General features: G+C 40.1%; 2 protein-coding genes across 4 annotated transcripts in view; one reads left to right on the top strand and one right to left on the bottom strand.

Moving 5' to 3' along the window:
• The window catches only part of homer2 (homer scaffold protein 2), a 27,411-nt gene extending 9,623 nt beyond the window's left edge, over positions 1-17,788 (bottom strand). The window contains exons 1-3 of one of the 3 annotated variants that reach the window (XM_086106732.1): positions 17,551-17,788; positions 8,791-8,947; positions 486-617 (exon numbers count right to left, since the gene is read on the bottom strand). In XM_086106732.1, coding sequence (XP_085962858.1) covers positions 486-617; positions 8,791-8,947; positions 17,551-17,552 — 291 coding nt within the window. In that variant the 5' untranslated portion in view covers positions 17,553-17,788. Of the gene's footprint in view, positions 1-485; positions 618-8,790; positions 8,948-10,143; positions 10,167-16,739; positions 17,161-17,550 lie in introns of those variants that run through there. The other 2 variants (XM_086106730.1, XM_086106729.1) reach the window with 2 other exon arrangements.
• LOC147207478 (uncharacterized) lies at positions 17,769-21,464 on the top strand. Its single transcript, XM_086106733.1, has 4 exons — positions 17,769-17,905; positions 18,829-18,999; positions 19,520-19,690; positions 20,604-21,464. Exons 1-4 carry the CDS (start codon positions 17,898-17,900, stop codon positions 20,779-20,781), a joined length of 528 nt encoding a protein of 175 aa, XP_085962859.1. The 5' UTR covers positions 17,769-17,897; the 3' UTR covers positions 20,782-21,464.

Genomic DNA, 21,464 nt, shown 5'->3' with positions numbered 1-21,464 from the left:
TACCAAATCAATCAGACCCAAGGGGTGGAGCAAAAGCAGCAAAACGGTACCTGATGGGTGATGCTAGACATTCTACAGTTCATTTATTAGCAAAAAACAAAACTGTCTTTTGGGATGAATATAGAAAGTAAAAACAAAGCTCATCTTTCCTGTCATAATAAACAACCGTATGCCAGCTAAAGTCTGAAATGCGGGATATCCACCATTGTTTATTTTGACACCTCTCTCCTTTTTGGTGAATACATTAACGGGTTCTATTGTGTTATGCTGGTATGATGTCACACTTTCTACATAATTAATACACCATTGCCATCTCGCCTACACACCCTTTGGTAGATAATCTGGCAGATCACCTTTTACAAACCATACAGAGGAGAACTAGACGTCAATGCTTGGTGGAAATGGGGACCCTTTTATTGCAATGATTTTAAGGTACCGGTACATTCATTCATTGACCAACTGTGTGTAATTGTGAACACCGTTACCTTAGCAAGCTGCTGCTCTGAGCTGAAGCCCAAACCGAACACAGTGTTGGCCCTGCTGTCTGCCCACTGGCCAAACTTCTGTGACGTCTTTGTGAACATCATGTTGGGTGTGATGGTGCTGTTGATGATAACCTGAGGAAAACAAGACACGTGAAACGCCTGGTGAGGACGCGATTAGTCTAATGAGTTTCAATAGCTCAACTTACAATTTGCCAACAGATAAAACCTCCAGCGTGCTCACCTACCTGCCGAGTAATGACAATGTGTACACACAAAAAACAGACCGACCACACACACACACGCGCACGCACGCACACAGACACAGCTGATCAATTATTAGACAAGGTCTTGGTCTCATGATGTCAAAATGTCAACAGCATGAGGAAGAGGACTGCAATTGAACCAGGAAATGTATTGGTCTATTCATAGATCAAACACCAAGCGTGAATTTTTCTGTTCAGTTCCTGGTGATAGAACAGCAACATAAAACACTGAACAGTTGGGACACGGGCATTCAAAAGTTTAGAGCAGGGGTGTCCAAAGTCAGTCCTCAAGGACCGCTGTCCTGCCTTTTTTTCCAGCTCTCCCAAGAGCAACACGCCTGATTCAAATAATCAGGAACGTTGTAATACTGCTTCAGAGCTGGCTGATGAGCTGATCATCTGAATCAGGTGTGCTGCAGCCGGGAGAGCTGGAAAACAGGCAGGACAGTGGCCCTCCAGGCCATATCAATTCAAGTTCACCTGTTAAAGATTGCAGAGCATTCTCGGTTCATCCTCAAATTTAACTTGAAAGCATCATATCTTATCTTTTTGTGAGTAATGATTTTTATTTAGCATGGTCCTCTTGAAAAGGATCAAATATAATAGCTTTAATACAATGCAACACAATTTAATTAAGTTTGACTCTCTTATTTTCTTAATATATTTGGCCTCATTCACAGTACTATTTGGGGGGGGGGGTGGAACTCTATCACAAGAGAAACCTGGAAAGTTTGTCCATTCATCCATCCGATCTCAGAGGTTCAAGATCATTTTCCTCTGTTGTCATGTTATTCCCCATTTCAATTACTTGTTACATTCAAATCATGTATTTCTGTTTCATTTGCTTGTTCCATGAGCACCAAACGTAAATAGCACAGGAATCTGTGTCAAACGATGACATACTGTAAATATGTCCCAACTTTGGCTCGCCAGTCTTTTCTGCAGTGGACACTGAAAACCAAATGAGGTGATGTCGCCTTAGCTGCCCTTTTACTTAACATTTGCCTTGAGTTTGTGTCAAACCTCCTTTAATGAGGGCAGAATGAGTGCTGGCGGTTATGTGGACAGGAAAGATCTGTAGATCATGCACACATATTTTGGAAATGTCAAAGTTGAAAGGTTATTGGGAAGAAATTTGGAGACAACTGAAGAAGATAATTGGCTATGAAATACCAAAGACTGGCTTAGTGATGTATCTAGGCCAGGGGTGTCAAACTCATTTCACATTGTGGGCCGCATATGGCCTCGGTAGATGTCAAGTGGGCCGGACCATTAAAAATGACACCATACTCTGCTGTAAATAACCAAAATAATATGTATATCCTTTGTTTTGGTCTAAAGAAGCACAAGAATACTAGGAAAATGTTGAAATTTAATGAATATATTTTTTACAAAACATTACATGAAGGACCTTAGATTTCCTTAGACAAATATGCAATTTACTTTTATCATTCACATATATGCATTGCAGCTGATCCCATTGACTGTACAAAGGCACCAAACCTTAACAAGTAATTGGTATTGAAAAATATAGTAATGCACTTTTAAGATTAAACGAGATTTATAAAGAAAGGAATTTTTAAACCATTTACACAAGCATATAAATTCTAAATGTAATCCCTGCCTACACCTTACAAACTAAGGAGAGTGCTATAATATGTGTAAAGAATAAAGTATTCACATATCCTTGATAGCGTCTGCTGTGTTGGGTCTGTCTCAGTGACAGACTGAGGCTGGTGTTGTCTTCTTCTCTGATCAAAACAAGGTTGTCTTTTTCTCTGATCAAAACAGTGGGTCCCCCTAGCGGATATTTCATGAATTGCACCTCATTAAAAATATTCATTCCGTGTCTTTTATGCATTTTTTCACTTTTAAATGATCCTGCGGGCCTGATCAAACCTCCTTGCGGGCCGGTTCCGGCCCGCGGGCCGTAAGTTTGACACCTCTGATCTAGGCAATATAAATCAAGAAAGTGTACTAATGAGAGATGAGTACTTGATAAAAGTGTTGCTGGCTGCCAGCAAGAAAGCCATAACAAGAACATGGTTTAAAACTGACCCACCAACAAAGAATCTGGCTGGGAATAGTGGGAGAAATATTTGAGCTGGAAAGATTCACATACATATTGAGGGTCCAAGTAGGGAAGTTTAAAACGAGATGGGAAAAATGGGAGGAATATAAAAATAAATGAATGAAAGAATGACACCACAAATCACAGGAAGATTACGAATATAAATCCAAACTAAGGGACACCTGTCACTGTTGATCACAATTTATTTTTTTATTTGTTTTTCTTCTGTCACATATGTTTGCAGGTTATTTAGTTGTTTCCTCTGTTAAATGACCTTCACAGTTATAAATGGATGTTGATGTAGAAACGAACCACAGGTGGAAATACACGAAACCCTCTGTATTCAAATGTCCAGACTTGTATGGTCCTATATGTTGTAAAAATAATAAAGATGCAAGTTACAAAAAAAAAAACCTTTAATGAAACATTATTCCTAAATGTGCCAATTCACCAACTCATTACAGTATTTGACCTACAAAAGACTGCTACCCATTAGAACTGCTAACGCACAAACCTTTAAATTGTCCAATGACATTGTCTGCTTGCTACAAGACTATCAACTATTGCAGGGATGCAGTAAACCAGGGCATAAAGCACTATAGTAGATCTCATACTTGAAACTCAGCCTGACCAGGCTTGAGTAAATTGTACTGCCCAATGCATGTTGACAAAAGCAGTCACTTTAAAGCATTCACGTGAAGCCAAATTTGCCTGACTATAAAGATCCACTTATCCCAACGATTAGGAACAACTGAAGAGGGCTAAATTAATGGGGAGTCCTTGTTTCATAGCAACCTGGCTGTGGACACAGCGCTAGAGAATTCAAATCTGACAGATGTGTGTCCTTTTCAACAACGCGAAATGTCAATTTCCAACGGCTGCAAATACATGGACCCAAAAAAAAAAACTAGAAAGAAAAGCCTCAAGACTTTTGTTGTAACTGAGAATTCAAGCAGCATTCTAAAAAGGTTCATCTCATTAAAAAAAAAAAGACCTCATTTTCTCAAAAGAGAGTTTCCTGAACAGCACTTCTTCCCAAAGAGCTGAGTGAAATTTTCACATTTGTTTCAGTCTGTGATATAAAACTTTAATGTTCATTTATCGTGGAAAACTGGGCTGCTGCAAGATAAAAACGACAACCCTCACCAATTTAGATGCCCCAAATTTTATCTTAACACGAAGATGTGGATGGTTAAGCCCTACCATAGGCAAGTTTAAAAAAACAATAAAAGCAATGATAAAATGGGTGGAACAGTACAAAAGAAATAACTCCATGATATCTGTACAGTACTTCTGACACATCATGTGAATTATATAAGCATGCAGCCAAGTTCATCACAAAGTCAACTGAAACTCAACAATTGCCTATTATTGTTTCCCAAGTAGAGCAAGAGGGAAATGCCATTTTATTTTGAATCAAGGAAGCATTTCGTGATATCCATCCATACATCCATATTGTTGAATTGCTGCCAAGGTACCCTTGAGCCTGGCATTGCACAATACTGTCCACAGGTGTGGCAAATCGTGTGAATCGGATTGCAGTCTGCAGCCCCCCGCAAAAAAACAACCCCCCCCCCCCCCCAAATATATCTCTCTATCTCAAGAAGCATTACACGGGCTTTCCTCAAGGATATGTTAAAGTATCTAATAGTAGCAATCGTTCCCTCCGCTTTCATGAAATTGAGAATTTGAGGATGCTTTCAGCACAGTTCGATTCTTATGAAGCTGAAGATAACAGTAGAAACCATAATTTCATTATACAGAAAAATGTGTGCGCATTGCTTGTTTCCACTTACTGTATCATCATAATACCCATTAAGGGTGCTGTAGGTGGTATGAATGTGCATGCAAGACTGCAATCAAGCGAGTAGGCAAGTGGGAGAGCGTGACAGAGGGAGGGGGAGTGGAGTGACATGAGCAGCTGTGGGGGTGGACAGCCAGTCCTGTATCAAATGCAACACAGGAAGTACAAATTAAAGTGCTGCTGGCCAGTAACTTGAGGGTGCATTTCAAACTACGAGCCTGCTTGACTAGCCTCTATGGGAACGTGTTCCATGTCTGATTATGTATGGTCGGAGTTCACATAATCACATGAAGTCATATTGTAAATGAGAAGACGACCACGGACGACAATTACCACACAATGCCAAAATAGCTCAGAATGAGTGCAGACTGACTTATTTCCATCAAACCACTTTGTAAATTTACTCTTCTCGACAGTTAAGCGAGGACTGTAGTTGCTGCAAGCTTTCCCCAAAAAACAGAATGTGTGTGTCATCTGCAAAGAGGATGCATTTCAGAGATTTTGAGACATTATAAATGCCATGAACATACATATTAAAAAACACTGGTCCCATTACTAACCCCTGTGGGATGCCACACCCAATGTCCAGGCATTGTGACTTATACCAATCCATGAACCCAAACTGTTGCATACTCTCCAAATAGCTTCTCACCAAATTCAAAACTAGCCCTCAAATCCCGTATTGTTCTAGTTTAGTTATCAATATTTTATGATTTATTGGATCAAATGCTTTTTTTAATCAATGAGGGTCCCATTCACAATTGTTTTCTTGTCCATTGAGTTGGTGATTTCTTCTATTAGTTTGGTTGATGCCAGTGCTATAGATGGATTTGCTGAGTCATTTGTATTTTCTATCAATTTTCATCATCTTTGATTGAGCAGTTAAAAGAATCGTTGCACATCTACAGTACATTATTGATAAACCAGTATGAGCCATTGATAGTTTCACTTTCCAGTGACAACCAAGCAGGTTCAGATTTGCTTTTTGATGGATTAGGTCTTCATAATATAATTTGGAATCAATAAGATATTTGTTGGGGTTTTTTCCCCATGATTGTCTGCTTTATTAAATACCGGTAGTTAATAATGGAGCCAATAGTTTTCACTTGCACTTGATATGGGTAGGGAAACAAACAAGCCCCGCCGCCAAAAAAATCAATGTCACAATGGTCAAAATTGGGTGCACGTTTTTTCTTTCAAAATATAAATCATCACACAATTGGGCAGTCATTTTGAATCTAGAGCTAGAAAAGCTAGGAATAATAATATGCTATATAAATTCCTCACAATCCATCCACCCAATTTCTATGCTGCTTACTCTCATTTGGGTCACTGGTGACCTGCAGCCTTTCCCCGGCCCTGACCTGGACTGCTCACCAGCCAATTGCATTGCAGTAAATTCAATATGGGATCATAAAGTTGAAAGAAATTAAATTATATTAGAATTTACTCCTATTCAAAGGACTCTTCATGCTAGCATCTTTATCCCTGGAAGGTGTCAATGTATGAATAAATTGGGTACCAAAAGTAAATTGTGTAATACTGTGATGATCTTATATGAGCAGCACACATCTGGGCAAAAAGAAGTCAGAAGTGCTTGGAATGAATTTCTGCTCGCTCTGTCATCATCGGTGAGCTGTCTGGTTCTCTCAGTGAACCAATATATGCTGACAGTTTGTCACAGTTAGTGCATACAGCAGCAAAAACGATTGTCCTGGTCAGACATGGTTTGTTCATAAGGAGTATGCAAATTAGAGGGTTTTTCCCCACAAATTTCTCAATACTTTAAAAAGTGCTTTGAGAAGACACACTGCGCTTCCACTGACCTGACCTGAACTGAAAGAATGACAAAACTTGGTGTATTGCGCCACTACATATATAGCAAAATATGCATTTTGTCCCCTACCCAAAGAAAAATAAAATAAAAAATGTAATCCACTGTAACCCGTGAGTGAGAAAGATATGGCATCGTAAATGGTTTTACAGACAAGATTGCAATGTTAGGGCGATGACAAAAGAGGAAGCATAAGTGGGAGAGCGGAGAAAGGATGTCTGACCTTGGGGAAGTATTGACGAGAAAATAAAAGTATAGATGAATGCCATCAGAAATAAATGCAGCTGTGTGTTCTTTTTCGGTATACAAATGAAGACTTTTCTTAAGCGCCTGCAAGATAAAAATAAGCCAGTGTGGTCTGGGAGTCGCCAGCTATCTCCTGTCAGTACCGCGTGATGACATAACCTGATGAGTGTTGCCTCGCTGGCTTCAAGCAGTGGGAGTCACTTGACAAAACATTGCTTTGCAAAAATACACAAATAACTCGCATTCATGTTTAAGAGATTTTCACCGAAGAATGGTGTGAAAATCCTATCTTGAGATTATACAACGAGTAACTTTGCAACGATACAATCCTTGTGCAAAAATTGTACATACGATAACATTTCCAGCTGTTGGGTTAGTTATTCCACCAGTCAGCTCCGCAGACCTTGTAACGAAACAGTGGAGCAAAATCCAAACAACTGCGCTCTGACTGCGTCTCCACAATCACTCACAAGTAATCAAAGGGCTAAAAATGATCGCATGACAATATCTCATCTTTTCACAAGGAGAGGAGTCTCTTATCGCCATGGAAACATAATCTACACGTTCACCAAGATGAGGAACGGTGGTGTTGTGAATATAAATATTTGTACAATTTAAATGGTGTCTATTATTACCCCCAATACCAATATTGACTGTCTGCCATCAATTACAGTACGGGTAAGCATTTTTAAGTCAGACTTGCCATGTAAGACGTTATTTGAGGAGCTCTTTAAAGAAGCCGATTTTAAATTTCTGTGACAGACAGTTGCTACTGTTCTGTGTTGAAATGGAAACCCGAACAGTAAACCAAACATGGGAGTCTAATACAAATTTTAAGCAAAATTATAAACAGTCATATACAGGATAGCATTTAGCTTCAGCTTTTATCGCAAAGCCATTAGCCTTCTGGATGGAAATAAGAACTGAGAGCCCCGAGCTATATTTATCATTCTTATCCACATAGATAAGATGATACTTCCTGCTATACAGTGATCCCTCGCTACTTTGCGGTTCGGTTATTGTCGATTCACTCTATTGCAGATTTTCATTTGTGACCATAATTCAATCTATTGCAGTTTTACCTCCACCTATTGTTTGTGTTTTCTTGCGATTTTTCTTCATTTAAAGTCAGAACAGTCAAGAATTTTTATTTTATTTTTTTTAGGGGAAATTTGTTTGACAAAAAAATAGACATTAGGGTCGAGTATGGAAATTCACTCTGACACCCCTGCACTACTCACTGCGTGTGTGCGTGTGTACGTGTGTGGGGGTGTTCGGTGAGGCAAAGCGCACGCTACTCTCACTACTTTCCAAACGGAGCCTATGTTCTAATCTAAATCAATCAGCAGCTCGTGCTTGAACTGTTTCCATCTGTACTGCCTGACCCACTGGTGTGTCGTGCCCCCAGTTGGACCGCCTCGAGTGCTCGCCCGCACTCCGAATGACCGACGGGCACAATTCAATGCTCTGAGTTTCTGAATGGTCGAAAGGGAGCAGTGCGTGCTTAGAGAATATTTCCAAAGGTGCCCTAGAGCTCGTCGCTCCCAAAACCCCTGTTTTCTCATCGTGGGTTCATTCAGAAAGACGCTCCAAGCGCGCTGCTTCACTCAGTCTGTTTGGAAACTCAAAACATTGTTCAAATGTGCCCTTTGGTTACTCAGAGTGCCCCAAAAATGTAGCCCAAGAGTAAACAGCTGTCTTCAAAAATTATGAGCAGAGCACACTCTGCCCTCCGACAGCAAATGAGGACAACAAAACGTTGGCTAATTACTTATTAGAAAGTTTTGGTTTCAATTTGTCTCAAAAGAGATTACCTTAACTAGAAAAGTTTGGCTCATTTTCATAACATGTACGGATCTCAAAAAGCTATGAGCACATTTTGATGAAGTGTGGTATGATAACTAACCAACAACAATTGCTTGTGATCCAGAAGCATGAATATAATGCTGATGCCAACTTGCACCCCGGCAGCTAGGTTTCCATATCTAGATATTTATCAATATCAGTCGACGCAAAATCTTCTCTCGTCTCTTTACAGTAATTTATTTTCACCATGTGTTCATCGCCGTTTCCAAGCACACTCATACCTTTGATCCATCCACGCTGATGATGCGGTAGCTGTTGCGTGTGCTGTCATAAAAATAGGAGACTGTGACGGCCTGTTTGCTGGCAGGGACCCAGTTCTTCTTCGTGTTTGGATCAATTTGGAAGACATGGGCCCTGGTGGTGTAGATTGGCTGCTCCCTGGGGGGTTGGGACAGAGAACAGGGACAACTGTGAGCACCATGAGAGCAGTAACTTCTAAGAAAAATATGTACTTATTGAGAGGCTACCCTTTAAAAAGTTCGCCAGATAGAGTTATACAGCATCATGACACCACACATGATACCTGCAGGCTCCAACAGCATGATTCCAGAGAGACGTAGGCAGGCGAGTGATAATGTAACACCACCAAAAATCCTCTTGCCAACTCAAAAGCTATTAGCACGTCAAGTGGCAAAATGGCCACCCCGAGATGGATAAAAATGACTGGACTTTGCTGCTTAATTCAAATTCTACAAGTGCAACATTAATCAATGTTTAGAGTAGAATATATTTTTGCAAAGAAAATGTTTGACTTGTTTTTGAAACTGAATTATCTTTGCTCTCCACTTTGTTAATAAAGAAAAATTCTGTTCCTATTTTAGCTCAAAATATATTTGTGTCTTTGTTTATCTCAAAAATTCTATTTGTAGTCATATCAATTACTCACGTCCTACCACTTTTTTGGCAGCTGCAGTTCCAATGCTGCCCACTGTAGTCTCACTCTACCCCTTTTTTTTTTTTAAATAGCTTTAGGAGCAATGTCAAAAGATATTTTTAGTTATATGCCGTGGACCACTACAAATTGGACTGTGGGCCGCAAATGGGCCCCCGGGCTGTAGTTTGGAAATAGTTATATTGGGTTACCCGTACTTGTTGGGAAACACTGCCCAAGAGATTCCAATGATGAAACAATAAAATGTAGTGTATACATGCTAGTCGCGTAAATTTACACTCAAAATCATAGTTCCGTACCTAACTTGGTATTAAAATCAACGTTTGGTAGATTTTAAAAAGCTGAAAGCTTTTCTTTTTTTGGAAAGTGCAACATCAATAATTTGTCTTCTTTTTTTGAAACATAATACAACAGTGACAGTTTGAAATCATGAATCTGAACAATATTTTTAGAGCTTGGGAGAGGCTGTTTAAATGCCGCTGGAAGTTGCGTATTTATAAAAATAGATAAATAAATAAGACATGGCTAGCCATGAAGTGATGGCTGTCAGTTTAACCGGATTGACAGCAAGACGGAGAAGTATTTTAAAAAAGACAAAAGATAAAACATTAAAGCCGCTCATGTCGCCATTCCAACAAATTTTGCAGTCTCTACCAGACACTGAATCATCTTGCCTCCTCACCTGTACATGACTCAGATGCTGGCTAGTAGGGTGTCATTTTTTGCTTTGCCCACTTCAAAAAGTGGCAAAATGTGCAGAAATTTGCATATTCTTGCGAAGTAGTAGAAAACGATATGAGGAGCTGTGGGACACATTCGGCGGTTTGGGGCTAGGGGTGGTGGGTGACATGGAAAGAAACAACATTAACAAGAGAATCCCACAAAGCATTATTGTATTCAAACAAATATGCAGAACGTGTACTGCAGGACTATTTCAGGATGCAAATTCATTACCAGGGTGACTATTTAACAGCTTCATTTGAGCACTACTTTTCTCTGTTCCCACATATGTCTAAGACTGTTTAGTTGGTTAACAATTAAAAAAGAAAAAAAAATCACATTGAGTTTTGAACAAGACCAAATTCACTGATGACATTATCGACCGTATGAACTTATTTAGGTACAGGTATTTATGTTCTCATTGTTTTCCCTCAAGCTTAATGCTAACACACATTACACCTGAACAGACACATTTTACTGCCTGAGACTAAGACCCAAAAGAGCTGGATTTCCAACAGCAGCTGATCACGGTTTGAACTGAAACTGTTGTGTTTTGCTGTCTGCTCTTCCTGCATGCTTGTTTTGGGTGAGAAGTGATTTCACATTTCTGAACATTCTTGCCTTCCTTCACCTTCTCAAATCAATCAATGGACTAGAGTCTCAAGCTCTACTCAAATGAGAGGTCCTGGTGATGTTTGGCAGAAGCATTCACTCAAGAGGACATGCATTTCGGTAGTCCTGCCGGTTCAAAAAAAAAATTGCAGACAGACAGGGACAGAAATTCATCAGCTAATAAATCTTTTACTTCCACCGGGATTATCGTTCTAACAGAAATCAAAGCCTAATGAATGCACAGTCCCCGTTTAAACCTAATCTCCTTCCTCATCTGGTTTAAAACAACGAAACCCGTTCTACAGATCACTGCTTTGCCTATACACGCATGCACACATGCGCTGACCTTCGCGGTGGTAATGTCGGGAGCCCGCTCACAGTGGCAGGCAAGGAGGAGTAAAAGGTCAATGCTGAACACATGGATGCGCTCACAACCATTGGTTGACTCCAGTGATCTGCTTTTCTGAGATAAAGAGCATCAGCTTGATTGGTTTTAACAGGATGAAAGGGGAAGTATCAGTGTCATTTAAAAAATGATAGCGACAGTGAATAGCCATTCGTGTTCAATGGCGCTTTTTCTCACTACGTGAACTGGGGCCTACCAAATCTGACTTTGATTGAGGACAGTTTGGCCTATTTGGCCAAAGTTGTGCAAACTACAGTATAACTGGCTGCCTCAGTGGAAATACCATCGGGCGACAGCAGGAGAGCCACGGCGATGCTCTTGTCAAATAACGCATATGTTTGGTGCAAATTCGCTGTTTTATATTTGGTGAATATAGAGTATTGCAAAGCGATGCAGTAGACTTTGTATGGTCATCTTCAGGATGGATTCTCAACAAGCTCAAATATACTAACTGAAACAGGCTCAAATATACTAACTGAATTTGATTAAAGAGACACCATAAACTTGAGTTGCGATCCACTGGCTCGGGTCAAACATTTTGCTACACTATCAATCAACAGAAACAGAAATGTGCCACACATACACCGAGTAGGAAAATAGGTGTTAAGATGTCGTTTCTTTTAATTGCTCTTTTGAGTGTCTACTAAGCCCATTGGGCTTTGCGGGTTGCTTCTCATATGAGTAATAATGCAGTACTATTCACATTACTGCCGCAAGAGACCACGATGATGATGATACCAGCGGCACATTTAAAATGGGTCAGTCAAGCGATGATATTAGCAACGTCAACATGGGATGAATATACCGTACACGTGCTTGGAGGCAAGAACCTCAAATACACATTGATGTGAATGAGCCTGCAATACGTCATTAGGGAGTAGCTTTTATGTCATTTGAATGCTCCCAGCAGAAAACAAAGGTGAGTGAGGTGGTGGTTTGGCCGTGCTGCTCTATGTAACGTGCCTTGGACACGTTCTAGTGAACCAACTGGTGGATGAGGCTACATCATTCATGGTTGCACAGTAAAAGTCAGACCAAAGCTAAACTCTACCTGGGAGCACATCAGAAATGATGATACAAGCCGAACTTACTTAGAATACAGTTCTGGCAAATTCAAATCATTTGCATGTACAGATGTGAGTCACACGTTGATGGAAAAGGGGAGTGAGTGAGTCAGAACGCAGAGTTACAAGCAGTTATTCTCTACTTATTGCTGGTGCTAACCAATTTTCTCTTGATTATACAGTATGCGGATATGCATAATACATGCACAATCCCTCCAAAATATGTTAGAGTGGAAGATAAATGAACTAATTCCTGAAAGTCATCAATAGTCATGTATGCAAAGCCTTTTGAATGGTCTGAATTTCTGCATAAATGAATCATAAAATGTGATCTGATCTTCATTTAATTGACAACAATCCCATCTGATTTATTTACTTGCTTTAACCATATATTTAAAAACAAGACAGTTGACCAGCGAGCCATACTGCGGTAGATAGCGCCAAAAAAAACAAAAAAAACCTAATGGAGGTCATAAAAACAGTTTACAAAAATGCAACAAAAATCACAAAACAAAACAGAATGGGTTTTGAAACGAGATTTAAATCCATGGAGGATGGCAGCTAGTCAAACCTGTTGGGGAAGCCCATTTTTTTCTGCAAATTTCTCATGACTAAAGAACGGAAAAACATAGAAACAAACTTATTTTTATGGTGAAAGAAGAGACCTTTCTCTTTCTTTTGGTATAATCGATATTTACATTGTCATGGAACACAATATTCAGTGGGTCTTGACAGCTCAGTCCAAATGCTCTTTATACTGTATACCATGGGGAACTCTACTTTGAAAACGGCTGGCAGGGAATGAGCAAACATATCGTTTGATGGCAAGAAGGGTGTGCGTGTGTGTGTGTGTGTAACAAGGACACGTTTACACTGAAGGATCCAAAACCACAACAACCAAACTCTTTTTGTGACAAGTTTCCTCTTCTAATTTCAAGGGGGTTAATCAGCTCATCAAAGAAGAGAGTGGGCTTGATTTTTCTAACCATCAAGCACAGTGGTCAACAGAGGCAGTGGGTCACAGATCCCAGCTTCATCAGCGAGCTGCAAGCAAGAGGACATGAGAAGTCTCCACAGAGGCACAGCATGGCAGCAGATGGCCTTCCAGGCCTCAACCATCTGGCAAAGAGACTTGCAATCCGCCTTCAGCCCGTCTTCTTTCATTTGCTCCTCTTTCTTTTAACACCAACTGGTGCAGCCACTTTCCTTCTACACCTTCCTGGCCTGCCTACTGACCAGACGGAGAGGGCACACTCAGATTAGGTTTATGTAGTCTGCTCTCCTGGCGGGGCAGCGAGAGACCTGGGGCCTCGTCACATGTGAGCCTAATCAATGAATGTTAAGCCTTTAGTTGTCAGTCTGTAGCCAGCCAGAAGATTATCATCTATACCAGTGTTAGCGCAGCTCCCAGCAGGACTTACTTTAAATAGCAATATGCGTCTCACATTGCTGTTGGCGTCTGTGAGTAAGAAAGGAATAACTTTGGTCTATTCCAAAACACTTCCGCAAGCCAATAAATATGAGCAAGTGAAATGTATTTAGAAGTATTAGAAAGGATACACTATCATAATTAAAGTGCATACACCTCGGTACTCCCTGGGGTCTTAAAATAACTGTGGGGGTTTTTTTCCCTGGAAAGTGACAATTGTAAATTACACATGGGAATGAAATCAATTCCAATGTGTCAAGGTCAGGAGGGTAGCAAAAGTTCACATGAAGAGCAAATTATTGCTAATCTATAACCCCATTTAGTTGCAAATGTGCCAGGGCTAAAAGGGGCAAAACATAGACAACCAACAAAAAAAGAAGGAACAAGTAAAAGTGACCCATTAGTGGGTCTAAAGAATGGAAAGATCCATTTGGCCTTGTCAGACGTATTGAGGTGTCAAGTGTGACTCCATGCTGGCAGTGACTAAAAGCAGGCGAGTGCCGCGTCACCATGTTGGCGACATGAGTTGAGGCTAGCTCACGGCTGCAGGTCCACAGGGGCCAGTTTAATGACAACACTGTGGACGACATTTTAAAGCATTTGGGTGACTACGCAGACCTAATGAGAGGGAGCCACAGCTGTGGGACTCACCTTTAAAAGCAAAAGTGTGATCAGGGAAAACGGGTACTGCAGCATTCCCTTTAAATTACTCGAGCCAAATTCACTCTTTTTATGGTAACTGACAATTATTGTCAATTGCTGGCCTTTGACACACACACACTATTATTGTATTTTTTCCTCCACTGCACATTCAAGGAAGAACAGATGCACATATGCATACCCTCGAAAAAAAAAACGGTGTGTTTAATTCGGTTTTGTCAAGTGGTTGCATGAAACAAAATCATCTGGATCCAGATACATTTTTTTCAAATAGACTACACTATGACGACATTTATTTCGTGCATCCACTTGACAAAATAAAACTGAGTAAATTCAACATTTTTTCAATGTATGCCTGAACCGGTACACTCACACTGAGAGAAATCATTAGAAACACCTCTCAGTGCAGCTGTATACCAATGCCAAAAACTAATTCCATGACAATAAACATATTGCCACATTCATGCAGTGGAACGTCAAATCGATCGACACATTCTAGGATGCCAGTTGGCTTACGATTTGTTTGGATTTAGAATAGATTTTTCCAAATGAAAAAAAATGGAAAGGGAATTAAACTGCCAGGCATCATAAAACACTGAACAATGCTTGATGTAAAACATTTTGTCAATTGTAACTCTCATAAGTGCAAAAACAAAACCTTAATTTATCGTGTACTGCATCAATATACCCTTTTGTAGCACCCTCATAAAAACAGCCAAAGAAAATGAAAAACACCTGTGGATGGGGTCCTTCTGGTGCTACATCAGCTTTTCTGAAAAAATCTGCTTGATTTCTGAATTGTATTTATTTAATCTCCTGTTACAGTGTTGATCAAAAACGAAACATTGTCAAATTGCATTTTTTACAAGTATTTTTATGCAGCTCTTTTAAAGCATAAATTCCTCTCTCTCTCTCAAGAGAGAGAGAAATAGATAAACACATTTTATTAGTAGGAGCAGCAGCAGCATAGCTGTTTGTTATTTATAAGTAAAAAAGATGCATTTTGAAAGCAGTTTGAGCATTGATTCAATATCCTTGATGGCCATCTTAAAGTCTGTGTACTAGTATGCTCTTTGTCCTCACTAGTAAGGCAATTCGGCACATTCGTTGAACGACTGTCTTCGTGGTAATGCATTCTTGCACTAATTGTATGACATCCCTGCACACTCGATGGATTACTTTGACATACTGTACTTGTCGGACAACTACATGTTACCTGTGAGGCAAAGCTGTGCACGAGTTGCCGTTTGCACACAAAGAGTAGAGACTACTAATGAAGCGGTCAACGTTAACTAATACAATTTTATGCAATTTGCAGTACTGGTAGCATGCAGTTGCCAACTACAATTTTGCCTCCCTAGTAATATGTTAGTGTATTGCAGTTATGTCAAAGTTGTCATACTGAGTAAACGGTTTGCAAATATATTTGCTATCCATCTTAAGGTACATTAGTATATAGTATTAGTATGTGCTTTGTCTTCAATACTAATACAAAAAGTACAATGACTTGACTAGTAGATCAATTGTCTTACTAGTAAGAAAAAAAATGTCCCCTTTACTGCATTTTGTTGCATGAGTAGACTACTTTATCATACGTGTAGGTCAGCCATATGTTACTGCTCGTAAGGCGAAAATTAAAAAACAAGCAGGAATTTTGATGATTCTAGCAGAGTGCTGGAGTTCACTAGGGCAGGACAAACATTTACTAGTCGTACTACTACGGCATAGTAGTTTACTAGTAAGTTTCATTGCCTGCTTGTAGTGGTACGAGCGGTTGAATATGCATTACAGTACTCATAAGATCATTCCACTATTGTGCCCTGGTCACTCTGCCAGTGCATTAAATTGTCTTTCGTTTTCGGACAAAGCATTCTGCAGTTGTATCTGGACCTTAACCTGGATATAGCATTAAGAATATAGAGTAAATGGCTTTTATTACGTAACAATTCGATTGGATAGTGGTAGACTACCAGCATCAATATGGACCACTGGTAGTCCACAGACCGCATAAGAGAAAAATAGTCTCGAGTGAACCACCGTGGGTGCCCACAACGACCTCCACACTTAATTGCAACACGCACTCCCAGTGGGCAGCGCTGGATGACACCATGACCGTAAAAGCACATTTTGTACATACTGATTTACCGCAATCTATGGCCAATTCATACAACAATTCTGTGTCAGTGGAACAACATATCTTTTAACGAGGTTGATAGGCGCTAATTTGGGGTCCCAGATCCAAGTGGCGGAATTATTAGACGATCGTGCTGTGGTGCATTCGTTTTACACGAAAGAGGGGAAATCAAGGGGAGGTATTTATTTTGAAGGACTACAAAACGAGAGCAGGTGTCACATTCAGTAAAGTCTGGATAGTACAGTGTACTCACCCCATTGTAACGCGGTGATATTAGGGATCTGTGCGCTACAACGTGACGCGAGGCGAACGTGACTCAAAGTCCACAATCTTCAGAGGTTAACGTTCTCGTTCAAACAAGTCCCGTTGTCGCGTAAAGAAAAAAAATCTCCTAACACTTTGTTTCTTTCGTGGGGTTGAGGTTTCGCCAAGCTCTGTCTCCTCCTGCGCCTGTCAACCAAGTTTTCGCCTGCTGTGTTCACCCTCGTCACACACGCGGCAGCGTCTAAATTTAAAAAATGAATAAATAAAATAAAACTATAAAACTAGACCTTTCACCTCGCTGTCCTCTTCAAAGTGGCGACTAAATTAGTGGAGTTAATGTTGGCCTTCACCTGCCTGACTTTGTTGTTCCTCCTCCTCCCTCTACCCTCCACAGTGAGTGGGCTCGAGTTCCACGCGCGTCAACTAACAGCAGCAGCAGCGACGCGGAGCGGTTTATACCTGTTCACACGCCCACACTTTTTTTCCCTTTTCCAACACGCCCGAAATGATTTTTTAATTGAACATGATTCAATTCCCTTATATATATATATATATATATATACATACACACACACACACATCTTTAATACTGCTGTGCTATTTGTCTTTTTTAATTATTTTTTAAACACAAGAATCGACATGTACAGAGTGTACTGTATGATGTTGCTACTACTCCCCCACTGAATAATCTGATACAAGGAAGTAAGGGGCATTTGTTTGTTGGTCAAAAACACAAATCTTGAACACTTTACAGATTTAACAGCAGACCACATTACAGTTTGATTCTCTCGTGCACTTACATTGTTTCCAAGGGCTTCGTGTCGCTTTCCACAAATATAACACTTAACTATTTAATTGTAAATCCATCGAGAATAAATGTGCCACCCATGGGCACTCAGTGTATTTCAATATATTTTGCTTTGGAAATAATAACCAATTCAACTTTAACTTTCGCGTATATGTAAACGATGTATATTTTCATTCGGAAGTGGCAGGTGATCGCCAGCCATCAAATGCACGTGCGAGTGCTCCCTGGCCGGAACCGTTTTTATCTGTTTCGTTGTTTCCAGGGGGAACAATTTCAGCGTCTTTCTATTTGCACACTGAACTTTATTGTTCGTTGGAATTCGTTGTGTATTTTCGTGGTATGCTCAGGTATGTTTTCAGAAAATGTACTTCGTTGTTCCTTCCTGCTTTGTTGTTTCCAGGTTTTGTGAATACCAACTTGCATCGAGTCATGTTTTGTTATTATTATGCACGCGAGTTGTTGACGCTTTCTATAAGTGCCCACACATAACCAAGGAGGCCTAATGTAACAAATGTAAACAACAGGGACGCCTTTTCAGGATTAAATCCATGTCCTTGATATCCATAAAGATCCATTTACTAGTAGCCTATGCTCTTTTTCGGTTACCACGTAAATAAACAATTCACTGCACTTTGAAAAAGAAAAGGGTTCAATATAACGACTGTCTTACTAGTCCCCCCCCCCCCCCTCCCCACAACTCGTGCCACTTTTGGCTGACTAGTACGCAATAATACATTACTGTATAGTAAACTACCGTGCTAAAACTAGGAACAGATATTAGGTCCAACTTGTAGGGATGAGTCACGATCTAGTAGCTTTCTGCACCAAGTAGTGCCGACTAGTCTGGCACGTTTGTCCAGCTACTGAGTCGAAATGTTTAATACAGAAACCAAAAAAAAAAAAAACAATTGAAATGAAGTCACTCATTTGTTTTACTTGTGCAACCGTGTGAGTCGCCCCACTAGTGTGCTTAATTTTCTTTGGAGTAAAAACGGAGCATTTAGTTTATCTTTATAGAACGCCAGTTAAGCATTTATTTGATATCCTTGATAATCAACTAAAGGTACATGTGCTGCTACATGGACTCACTAGTCGTCAGGTCTACTTTGACATACAAGTAGGACAATGACATGTTACTTGTAGTGAAGCATTAAAGTGAGTAAAAAAAAGAATTTTAGATGGGGCAAATACTTTTGCATGTCACTGAACATACATATACCGGTAATAGTAGCTATTTTCCACCTGTTAACCAGAGTCTCATTCATTTCAGAATGTGTGAAACTACGAAAAAACAGAAAAGTTCAGAGGAGGTGTTCACGCCCATGTTTTCCTCTGAGGACCAAGAGCACCAGCAGTATGTGAACAGGCCGGCTGATCTTCCTCCAATCACGGAGGACTGCAGAGGTCACGGAGGAGGCAACCATCAAGGAGGAGACAGAAGGTAGAGTTGTGTGACCTATCGATATACCGTATTTTCATGACAATATGGTGCGCCGTATTAAAAGGCATAGCATCAGTTACGGGTGCTATTTCTGTATTTAACACATACACAAGACACATTGTATTTTTAGACGCAGACATGGTAAAACTTACGCTTGCTTAAAAAATACGGTAGCATGTCAGGATGCCCGTTGGACGTCTTCCTGGTGAGGTGTTCCGGGTATGTCCCACTGGGAGGAGGCCTCGAGGTCGACCAAGGACACCCTCCCGATTGAGAGAAGGAAGTCTGGGCTTCCCTGCTTAAGTTCCTGCCCTTGTAACCCAACCTCGGATAAGAAGAAGACAATGATGATGATCGTTTTATATTTCCATTCATTTCAGTGTGTCACGATGACTAGAGAAATGAGTATTTTGAGTTCCAAGCATGGTCACTGAACAAATTACAGTAAGCTCATCAGTCAAGGTACCACTGTATTGGTAATTATCACTGTATTGGTAATTTTACATCTCCTTCATTCCAGAATGAGTGAAACCACGGAAGAACAACAAAGTTACGAGGAAATGTTCGCTCAAAGATATTCCTCCGAGGATCAAGAGTACCAGCGGTATGTGAACAGGCCAGCTGATCCTCCTCCTATCGTGGAGGAGTGGAGAGGTCGTGGCGGAGGAAACTATCAAGCAAGAGACAGAAGGTAGTGTTGGGAACAATAATATATTTCGTAGATATGGTGTAAAATGTCCATGACATCGCAGTATACAGTTCATATCCTGGATTTTTATCTCTTATCTATACTTTGTGTATTATCTTATGGATACTTTACCAGGCATACTTTAATGTTACTTGAAGCACTGTTGTATGTATTTTCAAAGTACAGTCATACCTCAGTTTTCGACCATAATCCGTTCCAGAAGGCTGTTCGAAACCCGAAACTATTTTATTCGCCCATGATTAGGGGCTAATACACGATGCAGAAATAACATTAACAACAGTCAGATTTGCGTAAATCACAACAAACACGTGTGCTCACAATGAACGCTACACGAGGAAGCGTCACTTTCTCGTGTAAGGAAGCCGAGAGGAGTCGAGTGGCATATTCGGGTTTGCTCAATTTGGTCGAAAACCGGTTTTCGGTCGTAATCCGAGGTGTAAAAATCTCGTTTTTTCTGGTCTAGAACAGAGACGTTCGAAAACCGAGGTTTGACTGTAATTACTTGGACTTAACTGCATTCCTTAAAATGGTAATACATGTACTACAATACAGTCGAGTGCTGTTTAGTATTTTTGGGGCGGCGTTGGAACGGATTAATAACATTTCCATTCATTTCAGTGTGTATAAATGATTGAGATAGAACTGTTTTGAGTTCCAAGCATGGTCATAGCAGGAGTTAAACTTGTAAGTCTAAACAACACTGTAAAAAGACAAAAATAATTAATGTGATATGATAATCATTACAAACTGTGAATTTTACATTTTACCGTTAATTTAAAAAAGTGTAATAAAGATAAGCACATTCTTTTTTAAGATTGTGGTTATTGCATTCCTGACCAGAATTTTTTTTTGTTTTTAAACAAGATCAGTTGTTGATTTCTTTGCCTACCTGCAGGTACCAGGACCGTCAAGGAGGTCGCGGCTGGGGGGGGGGCCGCCCTGGTAGAGAAGAGCATCACAGGCATCAGCAAGACAAAGACCAGTACGGGGGCTATGATCGTGGGTCTCAGTCAAACTCACATCAGGAAAACTACTCGCATTGTCATCGGCCAATGAGTTATGACAGATACTGATCTCTGTTATGAGGATTTCATCATTTGTATAAATAGCAATGTTGTATCTGTTAGTTTGTTTTATGACGTCTTGCCAGTCTCATACAGTGACAGAAATGTTTGTTTTCGTCATGAGTTTATGGTATAAATGTAAATTTGACCCATTAAAAAACATAGGAATACTTTCACAAATACGCCGCTTGAAGGGGGGTGGGGAGATTTATCTTGCCTGTTATTATTGTATGCAAGTTGGTAAATACATGATGTAATTAGACATTTTAGTGAAGATTGTAAGTGAACTGTTTTAACCGTAATCAAACACGACTTCAAATGAAATGAAGCATATGGCTTTGTGCGCTTTTTCAAGCTCGTCAAAGCTGCTCACTATGGGCCATTTTCAATAAAGTGGTACCTTGATTTACCGGAGAAGTTTTTGAAATTACAAACCATTGTTTTTTTTTGGCTTCGTTTGGTGCGAGGCAATTTATTTTTTTTTTAAACAGGCTGGGCTCGCACACTTCCAAGTATAGTCGATTTTGCCCGTCCAGACTTCTGGCACACCCACTATGCCTAACCCAGTAGTTCATGTGCAACCACCAAAGAAGCATGATTCGGTGAAACATGAAGGTGGTGATGTGTGCGCAGTTCATCTCACCAGCATCTATCAAAATATATCAAATAAAAACAAATGGTTCTAAATCAAA

The sequence above is a fragment of the Hippocampus guttulatus genome, chromosome 3, assembly GCF_054856545.1.
Source record: "Hippocampus guttulatus isolate MCC_2025c chromosome 3, RoL_Hgut_1.0, whole genome shotgun sequence".
Taxonomy (NCBI): domain Eukaryota; kingdom Metazoa; phylum Chordata; class Actinopteri; order Syngnathiformes; family Syngnathidae; genus Hippocampus; species Hippocampus guttulatus.
Note: the sequence above shows the minus strand (reverse complement) of the source record. Positions and strands in the feature narration are given on the sequence as shown.

Excerpts from the sequence above, each read along its gene's own strand:
- LOC147207478 (XM_086106733.1), top strand. Across the intron at positions 19,000-19,519 it reads CATCAAGGAGGAGACAGAAG|AATGAGTGAAACCACGGAAG; the intron begins GTAGAGTTGTGT and ends CCTTCATTCCAG. Across the intron at positions 19,691-20,603 it reads TATCAAGCAAGAGACAGAAG|GTACCAGGACCGTCAAGGAG; the intron begins GTAGTGTTGGGA and ends GCCTACCTGCAG.